Below are 20,748 nucleotides of genomic sequence, written 5' to 3'. Positions count from 1 at the left end.
AAAGAGAAAGAGAAAGAGAGAAAGAAAAACCGATAGAAAAAGAGAGAGAGAGAAAGAGGAGAGGGGGGGAGGGGGGGCGGACCCAGGCGTGCCTGTGGCCGAGCCAGGAAGAGACCCAACGGACCTCTGTCATCAATGTCCACCTGCGCCATTTGGCTTTGCCTTCCTCCAATGAAACGCCATCCCACAGGAATCGGGGGAGAACCAATGGGGAGGAAGCCCCCCGGCAGCAGCCTCAGGGCCAGGGCTTGCTGACAGGCAGGGCTCCACGGCCCTCACCCCCCACTTGCTCCGCACCTTCAGCAGCACCACAGCTCCTCAGGGAGCTGCACAAAGAGGGGCTGAAACATCGCAAACATGGTGCAGACCGAGCACCCCCTGTCCTTCCACGGTCCTCAGACTCCAGGCACCACATGCGACTCATGCACCCACAACAACCCATCTCCCATTTGACAGTGGGGTGGGTGTGTTTGCGTGTGTGTGTGTTCCACAGCCATTCACTCCATGGCTTTCAACACAGTTCACCACAAAAGGTCAGCACTGTTTACAAAAGGGAAGCCTTCTTCTGTGGCAGGAGGGTGAGCATCCTTGGGGGGCTTGAGAACAATGAGGGGATGGGGATGGCTCTCCTAAGCCCCTTAACATGCCCCTGGCTCCCTTCTCCTCCCTGACTTGCCCAAGACCAGCCTTGGGGTGACAAATCACTTCCTGCAAGGAGCTCCCTGAGAATGCCTGGATCCTGGAAGGGACCCTGTAGGTCTTCTAGCCCACCCCCTGCTCAGTGCAGCAACCCCTGGCCAATGGCCAGCCGGCCTCTGTCCAAAAACCAGCAGCAAAGAGAGCCAAGAGAGGGCAGCCAGCTCCCCTGCCCAACAGCTCTTAAAGTCAGGGACCTGTTCAGACTGGGTGGCATCTTGATACTGCCTTCTCAGGTGCTAGCGACCAAACGCACACCCCCTAGCTGTGCACCACCTGCAGATTTGATATGCATGCAACACCTCTGCTGCCTCCTCCAAGTTATGCATAAAAATGTTGAACACAGGGATCAGTCAAGAGCCCCGAGGCACTCCACTCAATACTCCCCCCCCACCCACCGCGGCAGACATGGAGCTGTTCTTGGGTGCAGCCGCTCAAATCAGTTGAGAATCCACCTAGCAGTTCTTTCACCTTGCCCACGTTTTGCCATCTAGTCCACAGCAATATCATGGGAGCTTAAGTCATAAGCTTAGCTGAAACCAAGGTACACTATGTCCAAAGCATTCCCATCATCTACTACTGTCCCCGTCCCCCGTCCCCCCAAAAAAGGAGGTCGGATGAGTCTGGCACGACCTGTTCTTGACTAGCCACCAGATTCCTTGCTCAGGGCCCACAGAGACAGTTTCAGAATCTGTCCGAGGGTCTTGCTAGGTACTGACATCCAGCTGTCAGGCCTGGGAGTGTGGAGGACTGCCATCTGAACAGAACGGCTGCTCAGGCTGCCCTCCCCGTGGTGTCATTCATTCCAAGAGGGCAGGGCCACCTTCCCCAAGGGTCTCTACCACTTTCACTTCTTCAGCCAATTCTTCCTCCCGCTTGGTAAGGCCTAAGTCCCAGATGACTGGACCCCAGCCCAGCCCATTCCTTCTTCCATCTTCAGAAAGACAGGCTTGTCAGCAAGGCGGACCAAGGAGGGTATTGGACCACCTCCCCCTCTTAGCAGAGTTAGACTTCCAGTTGATGTGGGGAGAGCTGAAGCCCCCCACGGCTGCTACTGTCACCTGTCTCTTGCAAGTTGGGTGGTCGAGTTTGGAAAGCACCACCTGTGCATTTTGCTCAGCAAGGTGGCCTTTAGCAAACTCCCACGATGGCATCGCCTTGCTGTCTCGCTCCCTTCTGAGTTTTACCCAGCGCAGCTGCCTGCTGGCTAGGGTCTTTCTGAGCACAGCATGCCTTCCAAGGCCCGTATTTCAAGTTCCAGGGCTGCCATTCCGATCCTCCTGGCCTTCTTCCGGGGTTAGGACTCCGAGTGCAGAGGCCTTGGCTCTCCCTGACTCCTGGCTCCCCTGGCGCATTTCAGCGTCTGCCCTCCCGCTTCTGCCCTTGAGCGCCTGTGCTCTTGCCCCCCCCCATAACTTTGTCTCTTGGCTCTGTGCTTTTGCCCCCTCCCCACTTCTCCGTCTCCCACCAGGAGGCAGCTGCAGAGTGGCCCAAGCAGACGCGGGATCAGCTAGGAAGCCCACAGGGGCCCTGGGCGAGCAAAGGCACGGCCAGGCTGCCGGAGGCGTGTTGGATGGGCAGGGGGGCCAGGCCCCTGCCGCCCGCCCCAGAGCCCACCAGCCGCTTGGCCAGGCCTGGAGAGCCAAGCGCTGCTCTGCCCCCCTCCCCGGCCACTCAGCCCACATGACCCAGCCGACTTTACCTTCCCCACGTACAGTGGCTCTGTGCCTGTGTACTCCTCCACCACGAAGAACTGGTTCCAGACCCAGCCCCGCTTCACGCGCCCGCTGCCGGGCAGGCCGCCAGCCCCGGCCTCTTCCTGGCCCAGCCCCCCGGGCTCGGCGTGCATCGTTAGGGCCACGGGACAGCCCAGTGCCCAGAGCAGCAGCAGCAGCAGCAGCCCCCCCGAGCAGCCCCCAGCAGCCATCACCACGGAGCCCTGGCCGCTGGCAGAGAGGGCGTGGGCATCCCTTGGGCAGGGAGGGGAGCTGCCAGCCACGGTGCCCAGTCAGCCCTCGGAGGGGGGCAGCAGCGGAGGCATCCTTGGGGCAGCGCTACTCCTCAGGAAGCCGGGGGGTGGGGGGGCGAGGGGCAGGCAGCAGGCCTCTCCTGGCCCGGGCGCCTCTCTTCCTCCAGGCAGCAGCCCCGTCCCGGCTGCCGGGCTCCAGGCATCGGGTGGGGCAGAAGCAGGCCTCCCACGTGCCCCGCTGTCCGGGAGAGCAGGGAGGAGCCGCTGTCCCCTGCAGGGAGAAGGGCCAGCCGCACACCTGCCCCGGGGCTCGCTCAGCCCAGCACCGTCACCAAAAAGCGCTCTTCTTCGCCATGGCCGAGGCCGCAGGGCCGTCAGAGGGCGGGGGCCGGGGGCTCAGGGACTCCACTCCCGGGGCAGCTTCTGGGCTCCTGCTCTGGGCATCGGGGCCTGGCCCAAGCGACTGCTGGTCCCCTCCATCATCGGCCTGGTCAGAGCGGCTGGCGCAAGACGCTGGCATCCAGGGGCCTAGGAAAGACAAAGAGGGCGGCGGGTTAGGGGGTGCTGAGCATCTCTGCCTTCTGGCACAGTCTCGTGGCTGCCCCCTCCCAAGAGGGAGGGCACTGCTGCTGCGGCGGCTCAAGGAGGAGCCGGGGGGGAGGACCACGGAGTAGACTCCGGTGCGATCCTCACCCCAGCAAGCAGGGGGAGCCTGGAATGACCTCTGCCTGCCATGATCGCCACCAGGCTGCACTTCAAACCCCAAACGGGGCTAACGGAGGGACACCGAGGAAGCATTTAAGCTGCCAGACCACCAACCCCAGCCCCCGCTCCACATCCATGATCAGGGCAACATAACCCCTCCCGCACCTTTGAGGAAAGGCAGGTCCCTGCAGGAGCCGAGAGCATCTCCTGCCCGGCCCCCCAGCAGATCCCTCAGAGTGGGGGGGGGGTGCAAGGGCTGCCACGGTGGTCGGGACATTTGCTGTGGCTCCTCCGCCCCTTGGGAAAGGACACTTCTCAGGCCCACCGGGTGCCACCGACTGAGCTGCACGAGAACCCAGGGCAGTTTGGGGAGGGTACTTATGACTGGACTGGGTGCTCTTGGGTTTGGTTGTCGCATTCTTATTTTTAATTATTATTTATTTTATCTGTTTGATTTTTAGACCGCCCTTACAAAATAGCTCAGGGCGGTTCACAAACATCAAAGACCTTTTAAAACACTTTAAGAGCACTGGAAGGCCAGGCCGAACAGGTAGGTCTTTAGGGCTCTCCTAAATGCCAGTCAAGAATTCAAACTACGGATGTCTGCAGGGAGCGCATTCCACAGTCCAGGAGCGGCTACAGAGAAGGGCCGCCTCTGGGTTGCCACCAGACGAGCCGGTGGCAACTGGAGCCGGACCTCCTCAGATGATCTTAGCATGCGGTGGGGATCAGACCGAAGGAGGCGCTCTCGAAGGGAGCCATTCAGGGCTTTAGAGGTAATAACCAGCACTTGTATTTTGCTCAGAAACGTATCGGCTATAATAATGGTTATAATTGCGTCAACACGTGTTATAACTGTTAAACTTTGAGAGTGGCGTCTGTTTTGTACTTGGGGTCTCCCATGCTCCATCTGCCTCACTGTAGTCGCCTGGTCTGCCAAGATCCACAGAAAACGGCCGCCTGCCAGATTAGCCGCGAGGCCAGGCCAGCCTTGGCGGCTGGAGCAGATTCCTGCACTCAGCTGGGGGCAGGGGTGCCGCTCTCAGTGAGGCGACATTGGGCTCCCGGCTCCCGAGGGCCCCCCAGCTCCACCCCTCCCTATTTGCTTCCTTATCTCCCTCACTCTGGGGGGCTGCCGGAGAGAGGGATGGACACGGGCCCCCTCTCCCCTAGCTACGCCCCTGGCTGGGGGATGGACTAGAAGACCTCCCAAGGTCCCTTCCCCTCAGCTCAACACAAGGGCTTCCCAAGCCATTCCGTAAGAGGCTGCTGGCCCACACGGTCCACCACCCCCCCACCCCGACACCTCCACCCGCACAGGAACAGGCTACAGATTTACGACCCCTTCCAAAGAAAGAAAGAAAAGAAAAGAAAAGAAAAGAGTCAAAAGAGACCCGAAACAGCCCTCAGGAGGCCAGACCCCACAGCACACACCCCCCACCCCACACCCCCCCACACAGAAGCCTCCTACCGCAGGAACCTCCTCACTGAGGCTCATGAAGTAAATGGAAGCATTAACCTCTCGTTATCAGTGACTCCCTTTGAAAGAAATCTCCCCAAAGCTCAGACAGCGCGGCCCGGCTGCTGGCCAAGTGCTCCCCCCCCCGAAAGGGGGCAGCTTTGAGACCACCAGCCCAGGAGCATCACTCCACGAGCTGCCTGGGGGGGGGGCTGCCTGGCTCTTCCTCTCTGCGCCCCACCCACACTCCAGCAGCAGGGAGAGCTTTGCGGGGTGGGGGGCACACTGCCCTCTCCAGCAAGAAGCCCTCCCCAGAACACAGAGCGGGGAGGGAGGGGACTGTGGCTGCTCTGGGAGTTCCACACCCTCTTCTCCATTCCCAATCCCCCCCCCTTGAAGAAAACGCTCATCAACACGTTGAAAACAAGCACAAACAAGTGTGGGGGCTGAAATCCAGAGTGGCCCCCCATGGGTGTAACATGTGGTCAGTCCCTTTGTCGCCTTTCCCCACATGCTCAAGGAGGCCACCCCCATGCTTTGCTTTCCCCTGCCTGGGGGCCCTTTCTGCTCCTCTGCCAAGGGCCACAAGAGCCTTCCTGAGGGCAACCAAGGCTTCACTGTCATAACCCCCCTTCGCCTTCCACAATGTCTCAAGGCAGCGACAACAGAAGGACAGAAGGCCAGCCCTTCTGCAGGATCAGGCCCCTCAAGGAGGCCCATCCCGTCCAGCCTCCTCCTGTTTCCCACAGTGGCCCACCCGATGCCTCTGGGGAGCCCCCAGGCGGGGGGGGGACGCGCCTTCTCTCCTGGTATTGCGCCTGCTGCTCCCAAAGGTTCCTGTCCGCGTGACGAGGTCATTGGAGGGGGCTCAGCTCCGCCTGCCGATGGTGAGAGAGGCTCTGCTGTTGCACCCACGGGACAGGGCCTTCTCTGTGGCTGCCCCCAGACCCTGGAATGCTCTCCTGGTGGACATCTGCTCTTCAGTCTCCAGCCCAGCGAAATCTTGGCTTTTTGCCCCCAGGCTTTTACATGAATGTTGTTTTTGTTGCCACTGCTCTGTGTTTTATGATCCTCTTGTGTATGTTATTAAACTTTTAATTAGATTTGTATTTCTATATCTCAGTTGACTATATTTATTGTGTAACTGTTTTATAGTCTTCTATTGTTTTATGTTTGGTAAACCGCCGTGAGATTGTTTTAATGAAAAGCAGTATAAAAATCTAACAAATAAATTTAAAAAAGCAAAATTTAGAGTCATCGTGCCTCTGAGGCTGGAGGTGGCCTAAAGCCACCAGACTAGTAGCCATTGATAGACTTATCTTCCGTGAATTCATCTAAGCCCCTTATAAAGCCGTCCAAGCTGGTGGCTATCAACACATCCCGTGGCAGAGAATTCCATGAGTTAATTATGCAGAATGTGAAAAAGAACTTCTTTTTATCAGCCCTAAATTTCCCAACCTTCAGTTATTTATTATTTATTTATATTTTATATCCCACTCTTCCTCCAAGGAGCCCAGAGCGGTGTACTACAGACTTAGGTTTCTTTCTCACAACAACCCTGTGAAGTAGGTCAGGCTGAGAGAGAAGTGACTGGCCCAGAGTCACCCAGCTAATAGCATGGCTGAATGGGGATTTGAACTCGGGTTTCCCCAGTCCTAGTCCAGCACTCTAACCACTACACCACGCTGGCTCTAGTGTTGTGAGAGAGGGTGAAAAATTTCTCTCTGCCCACTCTTTCTACTCCATGCATGATTTCATAGACCTCGATCATGTCTCCCTGCAGTCATCTTTTTCCTAAACGAAATAGCCCCAGGTGTTGTAGCCTTGCCTCATAAGGAAGGTGCTCCAGGCCCCTGATCATCTGGGTTGCCCTCTTCTGCACCTTTCCCAGTTCTGCAATGTCCTTCTTCAGATAAGAGCAGCCCTGCTGGATCGGGCCCAAGGAGGCCCATCTAGTCCAGCATCCTGTTGCACACAGTGGCCCACCAGATGCCGCCTCTGGGGAACCCACACGCAGGCAAGAGGTGTGTGCCTGCCCTCCTTCCTGCTGTTGCTCCCTTGCGGTGACCAGAACTGTACGCAGTGCTCCAAATGTGGCTGCACCTCAGAGTTAGTCGACATTTTCAAACACGACCCAAGCTCTCTCTCCTGGTCAGTCACTGACAGCTCAGACTCCATCAGTGATAGATGTGAAATTGGGGTTCTTTTGCCCCAACAGGCATCACCTTACACTTGCTTACTCTGAACTGCATTTGCCATTGTGTCGACCGGCACCACAAATGAGCAGCCTGAGCAGAAAACAGCCCTGGTGAATGCAGCAGACAGACAGGAAGGGGACCTCCTTCCAAGGGGGGAACCATCTTCTGCCCATGGGGACAGCCTGGGGAGGGCACGCCAGGGCAGGGGCACCATCACCAGGTAGCCCTCTGCCCAGCCTCGCTGCTTAACCTGCAGAGAGAGCACTCGCGGAAGGGCTTCCTCCCCCCTTCAGGCCACAGAAGTCCTAATGCAGATGGATTTGCACTCGGCGCCCTCCCCCACCAGCGACTGGGGAGGAGTGACAGGCTGCCCTGCTGGGGAGGGCCCCCCCGGGAGGGCCCCCCCCGCACACTGCCCTGCAGGACAGCAAGTGAGCCGCAGAAGAGAACGTCTCCTTCTTTGCCATGAGCCCCACCACCGCCCATGGAGATAGCTGGAGAGGTCCGTCTGCAGTTGCCACCGGTTTGTCTGGCGGCTGCTCAGGACGGTCCTTCTCCGTCGCTGCCCCGAGGCTTTGGAAGACGCTCCCTGCTGAAATAGGAGCCTCCCCATCTCTGACAACTTTAAACAAATCTCTAAAGACACAGCTGTTCAGCCAGGCTTCTAATTTAATTAAATACTATTTAAATAGTTTTAACACTGTTTTAAAATATTGTTTGAAGGTTGTAAATTGTTGTAATGTTTTAACTGTTTGCTGTCATTTATTTTAACCAATGTTTTAATTCCTCTGTTGTCATTTTTGTTATAAACTGCCCAGACATGCAAGTTTGGGTGAAATAACTACGTTAAATAAATATGCCTGCTGCAAGTTCCCCTTCTTGAGACGAAGGAGGATGGATCTTCCCCGGAAACAGCCGAGATGCCTCCTCCGGTCCAGGAGCGCTTCACCCCGGGGCACCATGAGGACAAAGCGGCCTCCTACGGAGCCAGGCCCCAAAGGGGCCGCCTGCCTCCCTGTTCCTGTCTGCAGGGCCGGCCGGGCAGCAACTCCCCAGCCCTCCCCGGAGATCCTGCCGGGCACTGCATTGGGGGCCTTCTGCCTGCCGAGGGGATGCGCCACCCCTGGGCCGTGGCCGCCCTCTTCCCCTGTCCCAAGGCAAGGGTGGTTTGAGGATGCTGGTCTCAACTGTCTCTGGGTCACCTTGGGGGTCTGGCTAGACCATCTGAAGCACTTGCTCTTCAGGCTTTTGACAAACCGCCTTCGGAAACGGCATCTGCCACCTTCCTGTGGGCAAACCAGCTCCAGAGACTGGTGCAACCTACAGCGGCAATAAATTTGCTGGGCAAAGAGAAGAGGCGCACCTGAAGCAGTTAACTGGGAGATATGTTTTCCCCACAGCAGGGGGAGGGGGGAGGTCAGGGGCCATGCAGAGCTGGGCTTCTTGGTGGCGGGGTGGTAAGAGGGCCTGGGCTTAGCTCTTGGCTTCCATGCCAGCCCTGCAGAATTCCTTTTTTCTCTTCTTCTAAAGCGGTGGGGGGGGGGGTTAGTGGTGGTGGTGGCCTTTGCTTGGTGAAGCAGATGGAGGAGGAGGAGGAGACCCCCACCCAGTTCAGGAGATCAGCTTCAGCCTCCCCTTCAGCCCTGAAGACCCAAGCCCAGGTCGGCACTGACCAAAGTGAACGCTACTCTCTGTGGAAAGGGAGCTGCTGTGGGGGCAAGAGCTGGCTTGTCCTCCACCCCACCCATTTCTGCCCCCCAAGTGTGACCCTTGATCGATCCTCCGAAGGGCAAGAGGGCCTGGGGCTGTTTCCTCGAAGGGTGTGGTGGGGCGGGCATCTGATGGCTTCTTGTGGCTGCTGGCTTTCCACACACCCCTTCCTCTTCCCGGCCAGATGCTGCTTGGTTCACGCGTTCAAGCCGCCTCAGCCCTTCTCGCCTGCCAAGCACCTAGTTCTGCTCTCCACTTTGGGCAAATGCTCTGATCAGGATTACGTGGGGTGGCCCGTGAAGAGCTGGAAGGTCCTGCCTTTGTGGCAGGGCTGGGCGGGCCTGAATGGTGCTGGAGTCACTCCCAACTCCATGTCCACGATTCCTCCCAAGTGCTGAGGAAAGGCAGATGGAAGGAAGAGAGGGATGCGGCCAGAATCCTTCGGTAATACTATCATGCCCTTAGACAACCACATTTGGAGAACTGCGCGCCGTTCTGGTCACCAAATCGTAAGAGGGCCTTGTAGAACTGGGAAAGGGGCAGAGGAGGGCAGCCAAGATGGTCAGGGGCCGGGAGCCCCTTCCTTACGAGGCACGGACACAACACCTGCGGCTCTTTCATGGGGAAAAGAGGTGACTGAGGGGAGACATGATCGAGGTCTATAGAATTATGCAAGGACGAGAGAGAAATGTTTCTCCCTCTCACATCACACTAGAACCTGGGGTCACCCCATGAAACGGAAGGCTAGGAAACTTAGGACAGACAAAAGGAAGTACGTTTTTGCCCAGTGCATCCTTAATCTATGGAATTCCTGGCCATGGGATGCGTTGATGGCCACCAGCTTGGATGGCTTTAAAAGGGGCTTAGACAAATTAATGGAGGACAGGTCTATCAATGGCTACTAGTCTGGTGACTATAAGGCCACCTCCCGCCTCAGAGGCAGGCTGCCTCTCAACACCAGTGGCAGGGGAGCTACAGCAGGAGAGAGGGCAAGGCATCCCCCCTTGCCTGTGGGCTTCTCTGAGGTGGCATCTGGCGGGCCATGGTGTGAAGCAGGAGGCTGGACTGGAGGGGCCTCCTTGGGCCTGATCCAGCAGGGCTGTCCTGATGTCCTTATGAAGAGCCCCTGCTCTGGCCAGAATGCCTCTTGGGTGGGCTGCCTCTGGCATGTGGCGCGTGTCTCTGGCCTCCTCAGACGTGCCTTCTGTGGGCTGTTAAGGATAGCTCTCATCCATGAAGCAGCTAAGCCACTGCAAAAGGTGGCTGGGCAGTGGAACAGCCCGCCTCATGCAGTGGGGGGGGGCTCTCCTTCACTGGAGGCTTCCAAAGGCCTGCACTGAGCAGGGGGTGGACTAGAAGACCTCCAGGGACCCCTGCAGCTCCCCCCCCCCTTCCCCTGGGCACAGCCATGGAGCTGCACTGCTTCTGTCCCAGGAGGTTGGTGCAGCAGAACTTCTTCCGCATCCATCGGGGGAGGAAATGGGCACCTGGGGGGTCTTCCACAACCTGGGCCAGGCTAAGCGGGGGGGGGGGGATGATGACGTGGGCGGGGGGAGGGGCATCTCCCAGCACACTGGAGCGGATGGGCAGGAGCTGTACCTCCCCCACTCTACCCACACCCCTCATTTGTGCCCCAGAGCTCTCCCCATGGGGCTGCCAGAGCTGGAGAAGTGGCAAATTCTCTCTCTCTCACACACACACACACACACCCATAATAGCAACAGCCTCCCCCCCCCCACCCGCCCGCCACGTACCCACCCACAAGTGAGGGCCTGGGCAACGGTTGCTGTGGGAACGAGAACCTGCCTTTAGAATCCCCCCCCCCCGCCGCCTTGCCTTTTGTGTTCAATGCCATCTCATCTGTCGAGTGATGGGGGGTGGGCAGGGAGGGGGGGCTGCTGCTGCCGCTGCTGCACTCTCCTTGACCCCCCCCTCAGAAGGAGGAGGGTCCTGGTAGCAGCAGCCGCAGCCGCAGCAGCCCCCAGCAGGAGCGGCCGGCCAGGCAGAGAGAGGGGCCCGCACAGGCGCTGCCCCCCGGCCCCCCCGCCGGCCTGCCCAAGCCCCGCGCGGTGGCTGGCGGCGGCACGTGCTTCCCTCCCCCGCCTGTCGGTGTGTGTTTGGCAGAGCCGTACTGTACATCATGTTGACAGTAGAAATTACATCCTGAGCTTATGTTTTACACTCTGCCCTGTCAGAACTCACCGCAGCCCAGTGATCAGGACAAATTGAATAGCATCCCGTCCGTGTCAATATTTATTTCATTTCACAGGTGCAGTGGGGCGCCCCTGCACGGCCCACGCCAGCCAGCCAGCCAGGAACAGGCTCCTGCGGCGGGCGGGCAGGCCGGCTGGGCGCCGGGCACCAGCTCCAGGAGGACCCTGCCCAGGGCAAGCAGCTCTCCCCACCTCCACGGGGAGCCCCGCCCCGCCCCGCCCCGCCCCCTCCGCGCACCTGGGGAGGGGCCGCTGGGCCTGGGCCTGCCGGGGTGGCTGCGCTTGCTGGGGGCTCTGGTGGGCCAGCAACCCGTGGTGCCTCCTCCTCAGGCTCCTCTCTCCCCCGGCCAGCCTCCTCCCCAGCCGAACCCTCACCCCACTCGCTCGGCAGTGCCCGGCCACTTGCCCAGAAGCCTGCGGCTGTTCCCGGAAGGCAGCGGTGCAGGGCTCCCCCCCCCGGATGCCAAGGCAGAGTCTGCCCTCGGCCCCCGCCCGGCCCCAGCGGAAGCCTGGCTTGGCCTGGCCGGTGTCCCTGCGGAGTGCATTAGCGCCGGATCCGAGCCCGCTGCCACCCCACCGCATGCCTGCACCAGGCCACCTGCCCGGCCAGGCACGCCGCGAGGCCAGCCACAGCCAGATCTGGCCGCGATGGGCCCCACAGCCTGTGATTATTGCACCAGCAAATTCCTCTCTCCGATTGTCAACAGCGCAGTAAATTACAGTGCCATGTAACTGCGTCTCCTCTCCTTAAACAAGATTCAATTCCACTTAACTCTCCCTTCCTGGGGGAGGAGGAGGCGACGCACAAGCAGGAATTCATTGCCCGGGATGACTTCTGCAGGAGCTGGAGGGTTACCAAGGCAGGGACCTTGGGAGACTCTATTCGCACTCGCCACCTCCGAGCCCTGCTCTTCACTGGCCTGGAATGCAATTCATCTCCTGTCTCTTGCGAGGAGGAGGAGGAGGAGGAGGAGACACCGAGCACTCCCGAGATGCCCCTCATGTGCAGCTGCCTCAGAGTCAGGGAGGGAGCCGAGCAGACCTGGGGCAGGGGCAGCTCTGCTGAGGGGACCCCTCGGGGGTCCCCAGGCCTGCTCCTGCCCCGCTCCCCGGCCTCCACCCATGAGCACCAACCACAGAGGTGGGCAGCATGAGGATGAACGCAAGACACCCGGCAGGGGTTGCGTGGCGGAGCCTGCCTGGCTGGCCAAGGAGGAGAGAGCACCACTGCGAGATCCCAGGGGCAGAGACCCCCAAGGCTTCAGGCCCAAGCTTCTCAGCCGGGGACCACCTGTTCTGAAACCTGGGCAAAGGGGACCAGCACAGGGAGGGGCCTCCTTGAAACACCACTGGGGACCAGCCGTGCTTTGGGAGAGGCCCCTGGGGGCCTGTCCCGGGCCCAGCCCACGCCCCACGTTAAAGGCCAAGACCCTTCTCCTGCAGCCGGCACAGCTGTGCCCTCCAGCCCCAGGACGCTTCCCGGACCAGGGACAGGGATCCCAGGGGACTCCGCTCCCCAGAAGACACTCCGCGTGGCTTCCCCAGTGGAGGCTCTTTGCAGCCCAAGTCTACCACGGCCAAGGCAGAGGGCCCAGCCCAGAGGAGGCCAGGGGGCAAGGGGGCATCTGCAGCCCGGCAGAGGAGGAGAACAAAGCCCCCGGGCTAATCCCAGCCAAACTCCAGTTTTAATAATAAAGGGAGCAAAAACCCATTATCCTTATTAAACGTGTAATCTTTCCTGTCCTTGAAGTAAATCTCCAGCTTCCTCTTTCTGGCTCCTTGGAATTATTTTCTCGGCAGGGGGCCTTCTCCACAGCTTTTCTTCTCAGCTGGGCTGGAACAGGCCCGGCTGGCAATGCCATGCTGCCCGCCCCCCCCCCCCACACACATGGCTTCCTTGACGTGGTGTTTTAATTGGGGGGGGCTTTGAGGGCTCCCCCAGAAGGAGAGCTCTGGCTGGGGAGGCCGAGGCCGGGCCCGCCACCTTTGGAGCCGGCTGCTGCCTTCCAGTCCGAGGGGGCGGAAGAGGTGTTTGCTAAAACTCTCACACAATCACTGTTTGGGGAAAGTATTTCAAACTCAAAATATTTCTTTTTCAAATCTTCTTTGGTCCGAATTTCAAAGAAATTTTAATTGCAAAGAAAATCTCCGGGCCTCCCTGGGGGAAGAAGGCTTTTACAGCCAGAACCGTCTCGCTCTGCAATAATTCTTCTCCAAATAGGGAATTTTCATGCTTCAGCTCCACGGATACAATGCTTTAATTGGCCTTTCAAGACACACACACACGGGGCGGGGGGGGGGCAGGCGGCGGAGGCGCACCTGGGTCCTCTTCTCCCCTCTCAGTCAGCTGGGAGAAGCCCTGGCGGGACATGCGGGGGGGGCTGGCGCTCTGCCCTCCAGAATCGGAGGTGCCAAGCCAACCCCCCCCGCCCTCCAGCCTGGCACGGGAAGCTCTGCTGCCCCCCTTGAGCCTGGCAGGCCCACAGCGGCCTCCGTTTCCTCGGGACTCTGGCAGCGAGCACACCGAGAACTGGGGCCAGGGTGCATGTGGGGAGCCAGGCCCGTCTGGGCAGGAAGCGCTCCTGGGGAGCCACCCCGGCAGGGAGGGAGCAACCAGCTGAGCCCTGCCCATGTTGGCCTTGCTGCACCAGAGCCCCCCGCAACCCTAGGGGGCCTCCAGCCACAGCCCACCTCACCCCCCACTTCCCAGCTCACCTTCTGCAAAGGCACAGACAGTGGGGACAAGCGGGGGGGGGGGGGCTGTGAGGCAGCAGCGAACACACACACACACACACACACACACACAGCAAAAAGGACAGATTCCAATAAAAACCTGAAATGGATTTCTTGCCCCTTGACAAATGCAGGAGGAATTGGCTTCTTTTAATCAAACGTTTGGCAGAGGGATGAATTCTTTATCATCCACTGTGGTCACCTGGCTAAACGGGGAAGGGACCGGTGCCCACAGCTGCCTCAGCCGGCCCCCTGAAGTGGTAGAAGGGTGGGGGGGTCAACGTTAGCAGGTTGAGTAGATCAAAATCGTGTTTGTAAGGGTTAAATCCATGTTTTGAATTATGATTATGATGATGATGATTATTATAGCAAGGGTTAATTCTATAGTTGGCGATTCACGAGGAGGTGTGAGCGGGAAGTCCATATTTGTTTAATGTGTTGTGAATGATTATTGTTAAAATTAATAAGAAAAATTAATATTAAAAAAAGAAGGGGGGGTCAAGGCAGGGGCAGCTGCTCAGGGTTCAGGGAATCCAGGCAGGCACAACTTGGGGGGAGACCCACACCCTCCTCCTCGTCAGACATGCTCCGGGAGGGCCGGCCAGCCCTCCTCTCCCAGGGAAAGCAGCAAAGGAACTGGAAGACCAAAGCCGTCCTGGGGGAGGGGTGGTGGAAGCAGCCCGAGGCGGGGGGGGGGGAGGCAGAGACGCGCTGGGCCCCCTGGAATGCCAGCAGCCATTCACGGGGAGGAGAGCTAGGAAACATGAATTGCCCCCTTTGCTAAACAGGGTCCACCCTGGCTTGCATTTGAATGGGGGGCTGCATGTGAGCACAGGAAGATCTTCCCCTTGGGGTGGGGCCGCTCCGGGAAGAGCACCACCCCTGGAGGCAGGTGGGCTGCACGGAGGGTGGGTTGCTCCCAGCAGGAGTCACCACCTGTGTAAGATTTCCCAGCCACACCAGGCGGCGGCTGCTGCTGCTGCTACTGCTACACTGACATCTTGCCTTTGCAAGACTCAAGGCAGCAAACGAGATCACACTGACAGCAGTATGTTATGAGAAGACCAAGACAGCCATCCCAGGGTGGCGGGGGGGGGGCAGTCAGGGAAACCGGGAGGCACACAAACCATCACTCCAAATGAAAAGCCTAAGGCCCTGGAAACCAGAGCTACAGGGCACCAGATGGATTTCCTGGGGCAAGGAGTTCCATAGCCTCCGCACTGCTGCCAAGGAGGAGCGCTCCCGCAAGCTCACCAAGAGTCCCTCCTCAAGGGGCAGAACAGTAGGCGGCCCCACCCAGCTGAGCTCAGGGGGGCCGGGGAAGAGGCTCATCCACAGCTCAGGAGGGGCTGCCGCCATTCATGCTCACAGAACACGGCTGGTCTGCAGGCTGGATCAAGCGGGCCGGCCCTCCTCCAGCCTGGAGGTGAAGGCAAGAGAGTGGCCTGGGAGAGGAAGGCCAGCCCGGGGCTGCCAGGGCCCACCCAGAGGCCTCTGCCCAGCTCCGGACTGGCCCTTCCCAGGCAAGGAGGGAGGCCGGCTCCACCCTTGGCCCCAAGGGCACCACAGCGAGCTGCTTCCACTCCAAAGACCCCCAGCGACCCCCTTGCCCATCCGAGAGCCTTCCTGGATGAGGAGGGATGAGGAAGCTTCACACAGTAAAAGAACTCCCAGAGAAGAGGGGCTCCCGTGTGCCTGGCGGGGGGGGGGGGGCAGCAGCAGGAGACCCTCCTCCGTGGAGCAGCAGCAGACCCCGGGGCACAGTGTGGGGCTCCTGGTCCAAGCCCCACAGCAGCTGACACCCCTCTACTATGGGATGCAGGAGAGTGAAGGGGCCTGTCCGGGTGCTCTGTGTCCAAGTCCCCTGCTGGGCTCTGATTGAGTCAAGGTGCCACACCTCTGCATTAAGCAGGACTTCCAGAATTTATTCTGCAGAACTTTGCTTTCCTGGCAGTGGAATGTTAATGGCTGCAGCGAACCAGAGCTCTGCCCATGACCTTCCAGGAGGGAAGGCCAAGGAAGTGGGCAGAGTCAGACTAGAGAAAAGCCCTCTCCCTCAGGGGGCAGCACCGAGGCAGCTGGGACCATGGGGGGGGAGAGGGGGGAGCAATGGGCCAGGACTACACCCCTAGAGATGGGGGACTACACCCCTAGAGATGGCAAACAGGGGGCAGCATGACCAGACTTTCAGCTTGCATTACCCTGACCATCAGCCAAATTTGCAATGGTGCTATACAAGTTTTTAAAACAAAACAAAAAACCGACTATAAAATTGCATCAGTGTTGTCAAAGGAAAGGACATGGCAATGGACGTCCTCCCAAGATAGCTCCATGGAGAAAGTACAACCATTTGTTCATTGTTCCTGTAGTGATGGGAAGGATTTGAGGGAGGACGAGGCCTCACTTAGAGCAACTGCTGGGAGCGGGGAGGTGGTGGCTTTCCTAATAAGAAAAAAAGTCCAGGAAAATCAAAACAGAAGGATCAGTCCAGAGGACTGGACAGGGACTGCACTCACAGCCACCAACAGAAGAAGAGAAAGCTTGGTTCTGTTTGCTTGTTCTGCTCCCAAGAGTTTCTCCCAGGAAGCAGCTGGCTGAGAAACTGTTGGGGAAATGGGGGGAGCACAACCTGCAGGCTGGAGACAGCAAGAAGACCCCTGCCTGTGAGTAATAAGATAGGAACCAGTTCAGGCAGACATGTGAAGGAAGTTGTTTTCCTTTATTGTGCTGCTTGAATCTTAGTGAAAACCTCCCTCTCTCTCACACACACACAATCTGCTCTACGAAAAGACAATTGTTCTTATTGCATATCTTTTTTAAAAAGTGATAATAAGAACATGCAGTGATAAGACTCCCCTCCCCCTAAAGAGTTAACCAGAAGTGAATCCTGTCTTGACTGACGAGATGCTGAACTTCAGGGCTCAGCCAATCAGAACACCAGGTGGGTGGAACCTAGAGAGCTGTTGCCAGGAAGAAGGGAGGTCTTTGTTAGAAGAAACTAGGCTGGCGGTGCATAGGAGGACATGTGGCCATGGAGGTTGGCTGCAGGAGAATAACTCTACAGATCTTTGAAAGATAGGAGGACAGGAAGCTTGAGTTCTCATCAGGAGTTTGGTGAGTGCAAGGCAAGAAGCCAGGGCTTATGGCTTCAGGAGGTTTAGCATAGGGAAAGGTTTGTACCCCAAGGCTATATCATCTTGGGGCTCTTTACACTGGAAAAGAGGAGACTAAGGGGAGACATGATTGAGATGTATAAAATTATTCATGGAGTGGAAAGAGTGGACAGAGAGAAATGTTTATCCTTCTCACACAAGACTAGAACCAAGGGTCATCCCGTTAAACTGAAGGTCAGGAAATTTAGGACTGACAAGAGGAAGTACTTTTTCATACAGTGCATAATTAATCTATAGAATTCCTTGCTATGGGATGTAGTGATGGCGACTAGCTAGGATGGCTTTAAAAGAGGCTTAGACCAATTCATGGAGGATAGATATATCAATGCCTACTAGTCTCATGGCTAGCTATGGGCCAACTCCAGCCTCAGAGCCACAATGCCTGTCAATGCCAGTTGCAGGGGAGTAGCAGCAGGAGAGAGGGCATGGACACACCTCTTGTCTGTGGGCTCCCCAGAGGTATCTGGTGGGCCACTGTGTGAAACAGGATGCTGGACTAGATGGGCCTTGTTCCTAATCCAGCAGGGCTGTTCTTATGTTCTTATCCTCCATGAATTTATATAAGCCCTTCTTAAAGCTATCCAGGCTGGGGGCCATCACCACATTCTGTGGCAGAGAATTCCATAGATTAATTACACGCTGTGTGAAAAAGTACTTCCTTTTGTTGGTCCTAAATTTCCTTGTCTTCAGTTTCATGGGATGACCCCCAGTTCTAGTGTTGTGTGTGGGAGGACCTGGTGCATGATGTCAGTGACATCGACCCTTTAGGGAACAGTGACCACTCTGTGATCAAATTCAGGATACATGTGGGGAGAGAATCACCAAAGAAGTCTTACACAGACACTTTGAATTCCAGAGAAGGAAACTTTTCCAAAATGAGGAGTATGGTGAAAGGAAAGCTGAAAGGGAAAATCAGGAGAGTCACTTCACTCCAGAGTGCTTGGGGTTTACTCAGAACCACGATACTAGAAGCCCAGTTAGATTGTATACCCAAAAGGAAGAAAGGTACCACTAAGTCCAGGAGGATGCCAGCATGGCTAACGGGTACCATCAAGGAAGCCATAAAAGGGAAGAAGACTTCCTTCCAAAATTGGAAGGCCTGCCCAAATGAGGAGAACAGAAAGGAACACAAACTCTGGCAAAAGAAATGCAAGGTGACAAGAGAGACAAAAAGAGAGTTTGAGGAACATTTCACTAAAAGCATCAAGGGGAATAACAAAAACTTCTTTAAACACATCAGATGCAGGAAACCTATCAGGGAGGTGGTTGGACCGTTAGACAATGAGGGAGTGAAAGGAATTATTAAGGAGGATATGGAGGTTGCAGAGAAGGTAAATGAGTTCTTTGCATCTGTCTTCATGGCAGAGGATACTGAGCATATACCTGTACCTGAAACAGGCTTTTCAGAGATGGAGGCTAAAGAACTAAGACAGATAGAAGTGACAAGAGATGATGTTCTATACTGTCTGGAAAAACGGAAAACTAGCAAATCGCCAAGGCCCGATGGCATCCATCCAAGGGTCCTCAAAGAACTCAAATGTGAAATTGCCAACCTCCTTGCGAAAATATACAACTTATCCCTACAATCAGGCTCTGTACAGGGGAACTGAAAAGTAGCCAATGTAACACCAATTTTCAAAAAGGGATCCAGGGGTGATCTGGGATATTACAGGCCGGTTACCTTAACGTCTGTTCCAGGCAAATTGATGGGAAGCTTCCTCAAGGATAAAATTATAAAGCACATAGAAGAACAGGCCCTGCTGGGAGAGAACCAGCATGGCTTCTGCAAAGGGAAATCTTGCCTCACAAACCTTTTGGAGTTCTTTGAATGTATCAACAAGTGTGTGGATCAAGGCAATCCAGTTGACTTAGTATACCTGGACTTCCAAAAAGCTTTCGACAAAAATTCCTCATCAAAGACTCCTGAGGAAACTTAGCAGTCATGGGATAAGGGGACAAGTACATATGTGGATTGCTAACTGGTTGAAGGAAAGGAAACAGAGGGTAGGGATAAATGGAGAGTTTTCACAATGGAGGGAAGTAAGAAGTGGGGTCCCCTAGGGATCTGTACTGGGACCGGTGCTTTTTAAATTTATTCATAAATGATCTAGAATCAGGGGTAAGCAGCCAGTTGGCCAGATTTGCAGATGACATTTAACTCTTTCGGTTAGTGAAATCCAAAATGGATTGTGAGGAGTTCCAAAAGGATCTCTCCGAACTGTGTGAGTGGGTGACAAAATGGCAAATGTGGTTCAATGCTGGCAAGTGTCATGTGATGCACAGTGGGGGGGAAACCCCAACATCAAGTACACGCTGATGGGATCTGAGCTGTCGGTGACTGACCAAGAGAGGAATCTTGGGGTCGTGGTGGACAGCTCGTTGAAAGTGTCGACTCAATATGCGGCAGCTGTGAAAAAGGCCAATTCCATGCTAGGGATCATTAGGAAGGGGACTAAAAATAAAACGGCTAATATTATAATGCCCTCATACAAATCTATGGTGCGGCCACACCTGGAGTACTGCATACAATTCTGGTCACCACATCTTAAAAAGGACATTGTAGAACTGGAGAAGGTGCAGAAGAGGGCAACCAAGATGATCAGAGGCCTGGAGCAGCTTCCTTATGAGGCAAGACTACAACACATGGGGCTATTTAGTTTAGAAAAAAGACGACTGCAGGGAGACATGATAGAGGTCTATAAAATCATGCATGGCATGGAGAAAGTGGAGAGAGAGAAATTCTTCTCCCTCTAACATGACACTAGAACCAGGGGTCATCCAATGAAATTGATTGCCAGGAAATCTAGGACCAGTAAATGGAAGTATTTTTTCACACAACGCATAATGTACTTGTGGAATTCTCTGCCACAAGATGTGGTGACAGCCAACATCTTGGATGGCTTTAAGAGGGGTTTGGATCACTTCATGGAGGAGAGATCTATAAATGGCTACTAGTCGGAGGGCTATAGGCCACCTCCAGCCTCAAGGCAGGATGCCTCTGAGTACCAGATGCAGGGGAGTAACAGCAGGAGGGAGGGCATGCCCCTTTCAACTCTTGCCTTTGGGCTCCGCGGTGGCATCTGGTGGGCCACTGTGCAAAACAGGATGCTGGACTAGATGGGCCTCCTTGGGCCTGATCCAGCGGGGCTGTTCTTATGTGAGAGAGAAATCTCTCCGTCCACCCTCTCTACTCCATGCATAATTATATACACCTCAATCATGTCTCTAAATCAAACGAATAAAAGTATCAGGTATAACTGGCCCTATTCCCCCCCAGCACAGTACCTCCAGTGACTGTTGCTGGAGCTGGTGTCTATCATGTTTCTTTTTAGATTGTGAGCCCTTTGGGGACAGGGAACCATCTTGTTTAACCATTTTGTCAAGTATGCTTTCCATCAGTTTACTCAACACAGAAGTTAAGCTAACTGGCCTGTAGTTTCCCAGATCCCGTTTTGAAAATGGGAGTTACATTGGCGACTTTCCAGTCCTCTGGAGCAGAGCCTGATTGCAGGGACAAGTTACATATTTTTGCGAGGATTCAGCCATTTCACATTTGAGTTCCTTCAGAACTCTTGAGTACATGCCATCTGGCTCCAGCAATTTGTTAATTTTTAGTTTTTCAAGACGGCTTAGAACATCCTCTCTTATCACCTCAAATTGGCCCAGTTCTTCAGCCTTCAAGCCTGAGGAGCTCAGTTCTGGACACGTACATGGTCAGTATCCTCCACCGTGAAGACAGATGCAAAGAATCCATTCAGCTTCTCTGCAATCTCCTTTTCCTCCTTAAAAATCTCTTTCACGTCCGCATCATCTAAGGGTCCAACCACCTCCCTGGCAGGTTTTCTACTTCTGATATATTAAAAGAAGTTTTTGTTATCCCCTGCTAACTGGG

General features: G+C 56.1%; 2 protein-coding genes across 2 annotated transcripts in view; both read right to left on the bottom strand.

The window, feature by feature from the left end:
- The window catches only part of CDH22 (cadherin 22), a 70,226-nt gene extending 67,674 nt beyond the window's left edge, over positions 1-2,552 (bottom strand). Inside the window, exon 1 of the mRNA XM_053247548.1 lies at positions 2,399-2,552. Coding sequence (XP_053103523.1) covers positions 2,399-2,545 — 147 coding nt within the window. The 5' untranslated portion in view covers positions 2,546-2,552. The remainder of the gene's footprint in view (positions 1-2,398) is intronic.
- A 63-nt stretch (positions 2,553-2,615) lies between these two features.
- LOC128322123 (uncharacterized) overlaps positions 2,616-20,748 on the bottom strand; it is a 54,671-nt gene continuing 36,538 nt past the window's right edge. The window contains exon 3 of the mRNA XM_053242871.1: positions 2,616-3,193. Within this exon, the coding sequence (XP_053098846.1) occupies positions 2,994-3,193 (200 nt within the window). The 3' untranslated portion in view covers positions 2,616-2,993. The remainder of the gene's footprint in view (positions 3,194-20,748) is intronic.

Source organism: Hemicordylus capensis, chromosome 4, assembly GCF_027244095.1.
Source record: "Hemicordylus capensis ecotype Gifberg chromosome 4, rHemCap1.1.pri, whole genome shotgun sequence".
Taxonomy (NCBI): Eukaryota; Metazoa; Chordata; class Lepidosauria; order Squamata; family Cordylidae; genus Hemicordylus; species Hemicordylus capensis.
Note: the sequence above shows the minus strand (reverse complement) of the source record. Positions and strands in the feature narration are given on the sequence as shown.